The following is a 12228-nucleotide window of genomic DNA, read 5'->3' as shown; positions in this document are numbered from 1 at the left end:
TTGACGTAGATCTTTGTGTCCTCTTTAGCCACAGACAACATTCCAGTAAACTGGAGATTAGCTAATGTTGTTCCTTTGTTTAAAAAGGGCAACTGGGTTAATCCAGAATATAACATGGATTATTAGAGATAGTCATCATAATATTCACGTGCATGTTGTCTGAAATAGAGTGAATTAGCAATGAGAAGATATTGGACAAACTTGGATTGTTTTCACTGGAGCATCAGAGACTGAGAGGAGAACTGATGGATGTTTACGACATGATGAGAGACAAAGCTAGATATCATCTTTTTTCGAAGGTGGAAATGTCAAATACCAGAGGGCATAGTTTTAAGGAGAGAAGTGGAAAGTTTAATGGAGATGAGTGAGGCAAGTTCTCCCACACACAGAGTGATAGGTGATATGGGAACACGCTGCAAGGGGAGGTGGTAGAAGCAGACGAGATAAAACATTAAAGAGACATCTGGGCTTACATTTAAACAGACAAGGAGGAAAGAAGTATGGACCATGTGCAGGCAGATGCCATTAAATAGATTGGCACTTTGGTCAGCACAGACATGATGGTCCAAGGACTGGTTCCTGTGCTGTACTGTTTGATGTCAAAACCATAGACAATGCTACAGCTGATAAAATGGCTGACCCCTGGGAAGAATCAATTCAGTTGCTGACCGATCTTCAGGCCCATCCTCACTGCAACAATTGATCTTTAATCTGACATCTTGTAGTCAGCTGTTCTCCGACAGTCCACTCTGTGGTGGAGCCCTGAGTATTTTTCGGATTTATTTTTAGTTCAGCTTGATATACTCATCTGTTGTGAATTGCCATGCCTGTCAAAGGACGCAAACTAACCATTTGCCCTGGCCAAAATGGTAGAATTACCATACAATAAAACTTTATTCATCCCCGGAGGGAAATTGGTCTGTCGACAGTCACAACACACAAGGTACACAAAAACTTGAAATTAAAAGTGAAAACAAAAAGACAAGCGACTGTTGGTTGGCTGCCGTGTGCACAGCGCCTTCACTGGAACAAATGACCAAACAAACACTGACGTATCCCCTGGGCAGAGGATTCTAAACTAGAGTGTGTGTGCTCCCGCCCCCCCTCCCCCCACACCAGGTTCCCCTTTGTTCTCCCACTGTCCCTCACAGCGATCCCCCCACGCCGGGTCCCCATTGTTTTCCCCTCTGCCCTCACGCTCATCGACTGCGAGGCCCCACCGCAGGTTCCCGTTGCCGCCAAAGCTCCCGCTACCACCGAGGCTCCCGCTACCACCAAGGCTCCCACTACCACGGAGGCTCCCGCTACCACCGAGGCTCCAGCTACCACCGAGGCTCCCGCTACCACCGAGGCTCCCACTACCACGGAGGCTCCCGCTACCACCGCTGAGTCTCCCGCTGCCGTCGCTGAGGCTCCTTCGGCCCAGACAGGCCTCGTCGCCTGGCGATTATACTTAAGCACTGCAGTAATCATTGCTCCCTTATTTTTATTCAAATCATGCCATTCCAATATCAAATCCTTTGTGTGACATTTGATCCAGCTGTTGGAATGACAAATTAATTTTTAATTGATTCATTCCCTGGTGATGCAGAGAGAAGAAAGATTACCCAGTCATGCACACGAGTTGCCTTTTATATGAAGACATATGAAGCTTCCACTTTCTGCGGACCATTATCATGGCAAAGAACCTTAAATTCTCCACACCTGTGATCCACTGGGGTTGCCTTGCTCACCTGCTCTGCTTGAGCCCATTGCCAGAGGAAGCTTTAACCAGAAGGTGTTCGATGTTGCTGAGCACAGACATAAAGTCAGCGCGCGAGACGAGTTTGTCAGAAAATGAACTGAAATACTTCCATTCATGCTGCGAAAATAAAACAGATGGTAATTGATCAAACACTGTGAAGAAAAAGAGATCAAACACCTTTCAGCTCGTGCCATCCTGGTCTTTGAGGTAGGTGGTTCAGGGGCTTGAGCATGGGTGGCGGCACGGTGGTGCAGCTGGTAGAGCGCTGCCTCACAGCGTCAGAAACTAGAGTTCAATCGTGACATCAAGTGCTGCCTGTGTAGAGTTTGCACGTTCTGTCTATGTGTATCCTCTAGATGGTCCAGTTTCCTCACACATCTCACATATTGAAAGTGCACACCACCAAACTCAGGAACAGCTTCTTCTCCACTGTTATCAAGCTTCTGAACGGCCCTTCCATAAGATAGGGACTTTATCAATAGAATGTGATCAAAACATGTACCTCATTTTCATTGTATCTCAGTACAAATGACAATAACAAAGCTAAACCTAGTCCCAAAGATTTGCAGGTTGGCACATTAATTGGCTGTGGTAAATTAGCCTAGTGTGTTCACTACTACTGAACTCTGGACCCTATCATGCTAGCGTTGGTGAGAACTTACCATGTGCAAAGTAGCTGTACGTTACTAGAGGAACAATACAACACAAAGTCATTGCCATGTTACAATTTGAGGTGTTCTGATAGGAAAATGAATGATGCTTCTAAATACAGATCTTTGAACATTAAGCACAATCGCTGAAGAGCTTTCATTCGAAATGGGCAGCCTGCACTTTTGAAGATTGCCCTGTTTGGATTATCTTTGCTTCCGAGCTTCATTCAACTCCCGGAGCTTGACTAGTACATTTTGAAAACCCTCTCAAAACTGAGTTGAACGAGACAGGGGCATTTCGTGTTTTCAGCAGGTCAGGAGGAAGGTGGCACATTCCTGTTGGTGCACATGCCGATATAACAGAGCCAGCAGGGTCACTCCAATCCAAATCAAACACTGTTCCTTATTTCTCCTTTAGTTTAGAGATACAGTGGGGAAACAGACCATTCGGCCCACCATGTCCATGCCAACCAGAGATCTCTGCACACCAACATTATCCTACACACACTAGAGACAATTTATAATTTTACCAAAGCCATTTAACCTGCAAACCTGTAGGTCTTTGGCGTGTGGGAGGAAACCGGATTAGTCGGAATAGCAGAGAAAGTGGGATAACATAGAACTCGCCGTGGACTTGGTGGGCCAATGGACCAGTTTGCATGTTATATCTCTAAACTAAAACTAAACATCACTTTAATCAGACAGAAGTTCCAATTTCTTTAATGATTAGTATCTTGCAATCTGGGTCCATTGACTTTATTGGACCCAGTAGTAAAATTCCACATGTCCTGTTGAAATAAGTGTTCACAGATCAACATTTCATCACTTAGAAGAATCTTCTTGCAGTAATTAATTTCTGCAATGTGCAGTTTTTTTTAAAGAATATTTGGACTTCAATACATAATGTGGCCATTAATTTTACTACATTTAAACTTCTAAAGAGGCTCAAATGTTCCACAGAGAAATATCGCAGTGTTCAATCCAAAGATAAACTCCAGAAAAGGAGAGTATATGACCGTATCTTTTCCATGCTCACCAATCTGTGCATCTAAATGGCCCTCCTCTCTCTGCTGGGAGCCATTGATTCACATCATGACTGTAGAATAAAGCTACTAGGATGTGCATTGTCTATTCACAGCTCTGACGTAGGTCATCATGAACTTGAGCGTTGGATACATTTAACATGTACTTTGCTCATGGCTGAGAGCAGATATATATACTTTAGAAAACTCTGGAAAGATTTTGTTTTGTCAGAAAATAAAATGAATTCAGCACACTGGGTGGCCCAATGCTGCAGCTGGTAGAGCTGCTGCCTCACAGCGCCTGAGGCTCAGGTTCGATCCTGACCTCGGGTGCTGTCTGTGTTGAAATTGCACATATTTCCTGTGATCGCGTGGGTTTCCTCCGGATTCTCCGGTTTCCACCCACATCGCAAAAACATGCAGGTTTGTAGGTTAACTGGCCTCTCTAAACTGCCTCTAATGTTTAGGGAGTGCAAGAGAAAGTGGGATAACATAGACCTAGCGTGAAGGGGCGATCGATGGTTAGCGTGGACTCGGTGGGCTGAAGGGCCTGTTTCTGTGCTGTATTTCTAAAACTAAAACAAGAACTACACTGAAATGAGTCAAATTAAGGAACTAGTTCACGTTGCTTTCTGGAAGGGTTGCGATTTGAAATTCATACTCCCATTCGGATTTTCACACAAAGTGTAAATCAATTGTCCTGTTACTTTCTTATCCTTGATTTGTGCACTTAACCTTTAGCCCAACAGCAAATAACCATAGTCACAAGAGACAGCAAATGCTGGAATCCTGAACTAAAAATAAATTCCATCAGTCTTAAGAAGGGTCCCGTTCCAAAACGTCGCCTGTCCATTGCCCTTTGTAGACGCTGCCTAACCCATTGAGTTCCTCCCGCAGTCTGCTTTTAGCCAATAACCATAGTGTCAAGAATCAAGAGCATTTTATATGTTGCAAAATGGAACAATGGAATTGTTAATGGCAGCAGCACAACAGATATGTAAATTTAGTACTCTGTAAACATCATAATGAAGAACAAAACAGTTCAGTATATACAAAAACAAACAGTAATAGTGCAAAGAGAAAAACAATGTCCCTATGTCTATGTAGTTTGGGGCGTTTTTGGAGGTTGCAGTGTTTGATAGTCTGATGGCTGTAGGGGAGAAGCTGCTCTTGAACCTGGATGTTACCGTTTTCCTTCTTCCTGATGGCAGGAATTAAATGAGAGTGTGGCTGAGGTAGTGAGGGTCTCTGGTGATGCTAGCTGCCTTTTTGAGGCAGTGACTCCTGTAGACCCCTTCGACAGTATCACAAATGTCATAAAATAGTGCAGAACAAAGGTAATTGACCTGAAAAATGAACTGTTTTGTCTGTTGACAGACACTACCCGAGTTAGTGAGATCTTCCAATATTTTCAGTTCTTGCTGCCTCCTTATTTCTAGACACAGGGTCAAAGTAATAAAGGTATACAGTATAGGAGGTATAGGAGAAACGCCTTTCGGCCCATTAAGTCCACACTGACCATTCGCACCCATTTACACAAATCCCATTTTATTTTCTCACATTTCTGATCAATTCTCCCTTGATCCCACTACTTACATGCACACTTGATGTATTTCAGAGCAGCCACTTAATCTACCAACCTAGATTGCTTTGGGATACTGTAGGAAACTGGAGAACCCAGAAGAATCCCACGCTGTTGCAGGGAGAACATGCAAAATCTATAGAGACAGCACCGGAGATCAGCATTGAATCCGGGTCTCTGGTGATGTGAGACAGCAGCTCTGTCAGTTGCATCACTATTCCGCCAAGTTCTTGTCTTCCATGTGTTAATCCTGGCCAATTTGGAGAAGCTGGGACTAAAATTGAGTAAAGGCTTCTGGACTGCTACCATTTGGTCAATTTAAAAGTGCTTTCTGTAGAAATGGGACAAGCTGCAGAATGGTGCAAGTTTGTCTAGAGCCTAGATCAGAGCTGCAAGGAAGAGAATGGGAACATCTGCAGACCCTGACAATTAGGTGCAAAATGTATAAAATGGATTGGATGAATGCAAACCAGACATACACATTGTAAATAATGTTGCAAAGCTTTACTTTGCTGGATGTTGATTGGATTAAGTATTGAGCCTTGTCTGGTTTTCTTGCGTATCAGGGCACATGTTGCGATGTCCGTTTCCTCTGAGAAACACTGTTTGAATATAATGTATTAGCCACTGTATTATTGGGTTAGGGAAATGTCTGTCATGTATGGGGTTAATCGATATCTGTTATTGAATTGTAAAGAGACAACCCCCATGTGGTTCGGCCCCTCGAGATCTGGGGACCTATAAAAGTCCATTACCACGAGGTCCTGTGTTGATCTTCTGGGAGACCGCTTATGACTGCGTGACCTTCTGGAGTGTCTCTGTTTGAGCGAGGCCAAGAGGGCTTGATCAGGCAGATACGAGGATCGAACCCGCGGTGGTTAGGTACAGTAGTGGGAACTGTAATTGTGTTTGTCAAAATAAAGTTTAGATGCGCAAGTGCTTGACTCAGTGATTTTTGACTGAAACTAGACTGGGGGGGGGGGGGGGGGGGGGGGGGAGTCTAGTTTACGAGAACGATGCCTGAATTGGGAGGTATTATTTGCAGGGAGAGGTTAGACTGGGGGGAAGCTTAGAATGAGCAATTTACACATGCAGCACTGGGTAAATGCCATGTACATAGCCTGAGGGAGGGACAAAGGTACAGGAGGGGGGATCTCACTGAAACCGACCGAATAATGAAAGGGCTAGATAGAGTGGTTGCAAAGAGGATGTTTCCAGTAGTGGGAGAGTGTAAGACCCGAGGGCATAGCCCTAATAAATGGCGTATCTTTAAAATGGAGAGGAGGAAGAATTTCACTAGCCAGGCAGTGATGCATCTGTGGAATTCATCGCCCAGATGGCTGTTGATACCATTGGGTATTTTTAAAACGGATATTGATTGGTTTTTGATTAGTAAGGCGTTAAATTGATATGGGGAAAAGGTAGGAGAATGGGGTTGAGGGGGATAAATAGATCAGCCATGATCGAACAACAGAGCAGATTCAATGGGCCAAATGGCCTAATTCTGTTCCTGTGTCTTATTATCTTATGAGCACTGTGCGGCTTAAAGACCTGAGGGGTGCTGTGAATGAGGGAACTGAAAACCCTTAAATGAGGAGTGGTCATTTTGGCAGCAGAGGGAACGGGAGCTATGTAGCACTGGGTATGAAAGCTTCAGCATTGGTGTTGAAATGTACATTAGTACAAAATAGGTAATACAAAGAGGATAGAGATGCTGATCCAGCACGAAAATGAATAGAAGGAATTCTCTCCACTAGCTCTGGGACTGCACAGGCCAGAGAAATCCCGACTATACGGAGAGGATTCAAGCCTAGGATGGGAAACATTTGTGGCAGAGGGACAAAAGTCAAAGTTGCCAGTCTGTAGTGCTACATATTTCTGTCAGAGAGCCCTGAGGCACCAAGCCATCTACACTTAGGAATATCTGCCAATGACCTTGATGCTGGAGTTCCAAGCAGCACAAATTCAAAATGTTGTGAAAGTGCATTTTATGTTGGAAACTGGCAGAAGGCTGGGGACAATGGCATAAATAATAGAGGAACAAAAATAGTTCAGGAATAATTCCCAGCAATTTGGAATGATCCATAACCTTGAGAGCCAGAGTCAGCACAGATATTAAGCCTCACTATCCAAAACTTATTAAAAGTTGAGATTTTTAGTACATTCAGTTCATATTTTATCATTCTTTTTTTTAACATGATTGCTTTTGAGAGGGTGGTGGAAAATTCATAAAACATTATACGAGCTGTTGGCCATCCCCTTTAAGAAATTTGCAGATTTCAAATAAACTTTGAAACACAATGATTATGTGTGTTTATTAGTCACAGGCAGAAGCTGTTTAATTGAAATTCAGTCTCAAAGACAAAATTTGCATTTTCATCAATCAAATGGAAAAAAATTTGCATTAGGATGGAGAATGTGGCAATGCAGAAATTACAATGTGAGTGAAGCTCCATCCTTGAGATAGATGTGGGAAGGTCAACACAAAGACAAATGATTGTCATCTGCAGCTACACAAATTGGGACAAATTTATTTCCAAAGAGGGCCAATAAAAATAGGGGATGGCAAACTGCAATGCACGATTAGGTAATAAATAATGCATCTCTCTAGGACAAACCAGTTGAGCGGATAATGTTAATAACTCATTGGAGCAGCATTAGGCCATTCGGCCCATTACCTCTACTCCACCATTCAATCATGGCCGATCTATCTTTTCCTCCCAACTCCATTTTCCTGCCTTCTCCCCTTAATATTTGCCACATACACACACATATATATATATATATATATATATACACACATACATATATATATGTATACACACACACACACACACATATATATATATATCTATTATTATATAAAAGTCTGTGGCTGCCGACGTCCGTCCGACGTCCGACGTCCGTCCGGCTGCCTGCCTTTTCATTCGTTTCCATCGTGTGATGTCACAATTCCCAATGCTCACATATGTCCAATCGGGATGGATCATTTACATATGCCTTTGCACCAGCCCCAGCCCCTGATGAACGTTCCATCGTGTGATGTCACAATGCACAATGCTAACAGATGTCCAATCGGAATGGATCCATTTACATATGCCTTTGCACCAGCCCCAGCCAGATTCCCACCCCACAACCGTGCTTTGGAGGAACAGACCCAATAGACCCAGGGGGTTAGTCTCCCCCCCCCCCCCCCCACCCACCCAAACGCGCGTTGGGGAAACAGACCCAACGTGTCTGCACTTGGTCTAGTATATAAATATATATATATATGTGTGTGTGTGTGTGTGTGTGTGTGTGTGTGTATATGTATATGGGTCTGTTTCCCCAACGCGCATTTGTGGGGGAGGGGGGTGAGACTAACCACCTGGGTCTATTGGGTCTGTTCCTCCAAAGCACGGTTGCGGGGTGGGGATCTGGCTGAGGCTGGGGCTGGTGCAAAGGCATATGTAAATGGATCCATTCCGATTGGACATCTGTTAGCATTGTGCATTGTGACATCACACGATGGAACGTTCACCAGGGACTGGGGCTGGGGCTGGTGCAAAGGCATATGTAAATGATCCATCCCGATTGGACATATGTGAGCATTGGGCATTGTGACATCACACGGTGGAAACGAATGAAAAGGCAGACAGGCAGCCGGACGGACGCCGGACGTCGGATGGACGCCGGCAGCCACAGACTTTTATATAATAACTAGACCAAGTTTCCCCAACGGCGTTTGCGGGGGAGGGGGGGGGGAGCCGAGGCATCACACTCACATTAACCACCCCCCAAACACACAGGTGGGGGGAGGTGGGGTGAGAAGAGGGGAGGGAGGGGAGAGGAGGAGGATGAAAAGGGACAGATTTGGGAAGGAAAGGAGAGCGGGGTAGGGGGTGAGAGAGGGGGAGGGGGAGAGAGATGTGGGTGAGGGGGGGGGGGTGGGGAGGGAGGGGAGGGAGGGAAGGGGAGAGGGGTGGGTGGAGAGAGGGGAAAGAGTGGGGAGGGAGAGTGGAGGGGGAAGGGGGGAGAGAAGTGAAGTGGAAGAGAGGGAGGAGAGAGGGATAGGGAGGGGAGAGAGATGTGGGGGGAAGGGATGGGGACGGAGAGGAGGAGGGAGGGGTAAGAGTGTGGAGGGAGGATATAGCTTCAAGGTGATGGAGCAAAGTTTAACGGAGATGTGCTGGGCAAGTTTGTTTATACAGAGGGTGGCGAGGACCTGGAATGTGCTGCCGAGGGTGGGGGTTGTAGCAGATATGTTGGTGGTATTTAAAATATTTTTGGATATTGAGGGAAAAGAGGAATGTGGGTTATGTCCATTTAGATAAGTGATGGTCTTGGCATCATGTTCGGCACAGTCATTGTGGGTCGAAGGGCCTGTTCTGGTGCAGTACTGATTTCTATTTACAGAATATTAAGAATTAAGCATTAGGTAGTCAGCTGCTTAAATTAAGAGGAGTATGACACAGTGGCTATGATCTTAAATTGCACCAACTATATACATGAATGAGATTAGGAAACATATGCTAATAGTCTAATGGAGATGAGAGCTGATTTACCTCAGTCATGTCTATGTTATGCCGGCCTTGCTGTCCAGTTGCGGGTGTGGAAACATTTCTGTAAATGATCATTTTCCTGCCATGACCTCCCATCAGGATGACCTGTGGTTCCAGGTTCAAGTTTCCAGAGCTATCTTCATAATAGGTTAAGTCGTAGCTTAGCTTCCCTCCATAAGCCAAAAGCTGTGGAACAAGGATTATAACATGTGTAAGAAAGCTGGTTTAAATCGAAGGTAGACACAAAATACTGGAGTAACTCAGCGGGTGAAGCAGCATCTCTGGAGAAAAGGAATGGGCGACGTTTCGGGTCGAGACCCTTCTGCAGGCTGATGTCAGGGGAGGGGGCAGGACAAATATCGAATGTAGGCGGAGACAGTAAGACAAGTGGGTGAACTGGGAAGGTGAAGGGGATGGAGAGAGAAAGCAAGGCCTATCGGAAGTTAGAGAAGTCAATGTTCATGCCACTGGGGTGTAAACTACCCAGGCGAAATATGAGGTGCTGTTCCTCCAATTTGTGCTGGGCCTCACTCTGACAATGGAGGCAGCCAAGGACAGAAAAGTCAGATTGGGAATGGGAGGGAGTGTTGAAGTGCTGAGCCAGCAGGAGATCAGGCAGGTTAAGACAGACTGTGCGGAGGTGTTCAGCGAAACGGTCGCCGAGCCTACGCTTGGTCTCACCGATGTAGAGAAGTTGACATCTAGAAGAGCGGATAGAGTAGATGAGGTTGGAGGAGGTGCAAGTGAACCTCTGCCTCACCTGGAAAGACTGTTTGGGTCCTTGGATGGAGTTGAGGGGGGAAGGTAAAGGGACAGGTGTTGCATCTCCTGTGGTTGCAGAGGAAAGTACCTGGGGAGGGGGTGGTTTGGGTGGGAAGGGACGAGTTGACCAGGGAGTTTCGGAAGGAACGGTCTCTGCTGAAAGCAGAAAAGGGTGGAGATGGGAAGACGTGGCCAGTAGTGGGATCCCGTTGGAGATGGCGAAAATGTTGGAGGATTATATGCTGTATGTGACGGCTGATGGGGTGGAAGGTGAGGACAAGGGGATCTCTGTCCTTGTTATGAATGGGGGGAGGGGGAGTAAGAGCGGAGCTGCGGGATATCGAAGAGACCCTAGTGGCAGCCTCACCTATAATGGAAGAGGGGAACCCCCATTTCCTAAATAATTAGGACATCTCCGATGCCCTGGTATGGAACACCTCATCCTGCGGCATAGACGGAGGAATTGAGAGTAGGGGATATAGTCTTTACAGAAAGCAGAGTGGGAAGAAGCGTAGTCAAGATAGCTATGGGAGTCATTGAGAAGACAAAGAGCTTGTGAGGTGTCTTGGACATAAGATGGAGTCGAGGTATGTGGAAAAAGATTATAACATCTCAGGTACTCAAGTGGGTTTGATTTGCCAGGTTTTAACTGAGACTAATATATAGATATTGAAGGTATACTGACTGAGTCTTGAGCCACAGTCACCTGACACCAACAAACTACAGGTTGGGCAACGTTCAACCCTGCGGTATGAATTTTCCAATTTCAAGTCAACCTTGCATTCTCACTCTCTCCATCCCCCCACAACCCTAGTCGTTCTGCTAGTTTCACTGTTAGTATCATTGAGTTTCAGTCTGAAGAAGGGGCTCGACCCGAAACATCACCTGCTCCTTTTCTCTGTCAGACCCGCTGAGTTACTCCAGCTTTTTTGTGTCTACCTTTGGCTATTGAATCGGGTTAAAAAATGTAAGTCTAGTGGGCTGTTGACCTTCTTTCCAGAGAGCTAGAATTCAGAAGGGCTGAAGGTCTCCTGCTGCACTACAGAGCCCTGCTGAACAACAACAGGATCTCGATGTGCATTTCTAAGTGCTACAAGTTAGAAAAGATGTCCTGGTCTTGGAAGAAGTGAAACTTATATTCATCATCATTTTACCTGGGCTCAGAGTTAAATTGTACACTGATTATGTCTGCATTCCTGCAGCCTCAAAAGATTGAAACTTACAGAACTGGAAAGAATTGATTGGATAGATAGAGTGGAATTTTTTCCATTGCCAGGAGTTAAGAAATGTGGGCATATAATCTTAAAATCAAAGCCTTATTTAGGATAATGCTAGGAACTATGCATTCATACATCGTGGAACTTTCCTGGACAAAATGCTCAATTCATAATTTTAAATTTGAGACCGAGAAATTTGACCAGAGGCAGTTTGAGATATGGAGAGGGTTACTTTAGGAATTCCAGAGCTCAGAGTTTGTGTATTGGAAGGCACAGTCACCAACAGCAGAATGACTAAATCAGCATTGATCAACTCCATAACTAGTTGTTTCCAAGAGAATAACATTTTATTTGCTAAACTTTACTTTAGACTTTGGAGAAACAGCGCACAAACAGGTCCTTCGTCCCACCATGTCCGCGCTGACCAACGATCCCTGTGTACTACCCGTATCCTACACACTAGGGACAATTTACCATTTTTACCAAAGCCAATTAACCTACAAACCCGTGCGTCTTTTAAGTGTGGGAGGAAACCGGAGCACCCCAAGAAAACCCACGCGGTCACAGGGAGAATGTACAACCTCCATACAGACAACACCAGTAGTCTGGATCAAACCCGTCTCTCAGGTGCTGTAAGGCAGCAACTCTACCATTCCGCCAATGTGCCCCCCCCCTACTAATTTACTATCTTGTGGGTTCTTATAAGTTTG

At 45.2% G+C, this 12228-nt stretch overlaps 1 protein-coding gene across 1 annotated transcript in view; it reads right to left on the bottom strand.

The window, feature by feature from the left end:
• Positions 1-12228, bottom strand: part of lama1 (laminin subunit alpha 1) — a 295280-nt gene that overhangs the window by 124462 nt on the left and 158590 nt on the right. The window contains exons 26-27 of the mRNA XM_033019870.1: positions 9543-9725; positions 1734-1861 (exon numbers count right to left, since the gene is read on the bottom strand). Coding sequence (XP_032875761.1) covers positions 1734-1861; positions 9543-9725 — 311 coding nt within the window. The remainder of the gene's footprint in view (positions 1-1733; positions 1862-9542; positions 9726-12228) is intronic.

The sequence above is a fragment of the Amblyraja radiata genome, chromosome 4, assembly GCF_010909765.2.
Source record: "Amblyraja radiata isolate CabotCenter1 chromosome 4, sAmbRad1.1.pri, whole genome shotgun sequence".
Lineage (NCBI taxonomy): Eukaryota > Metazoa > Chordata > Chondrichthyes > Rajiformes > Rajidae > Amblyraja > Amblyraja radiata.
This window is presented reverse-complemented; position numbering and strand designations above follow the sequence as displayed.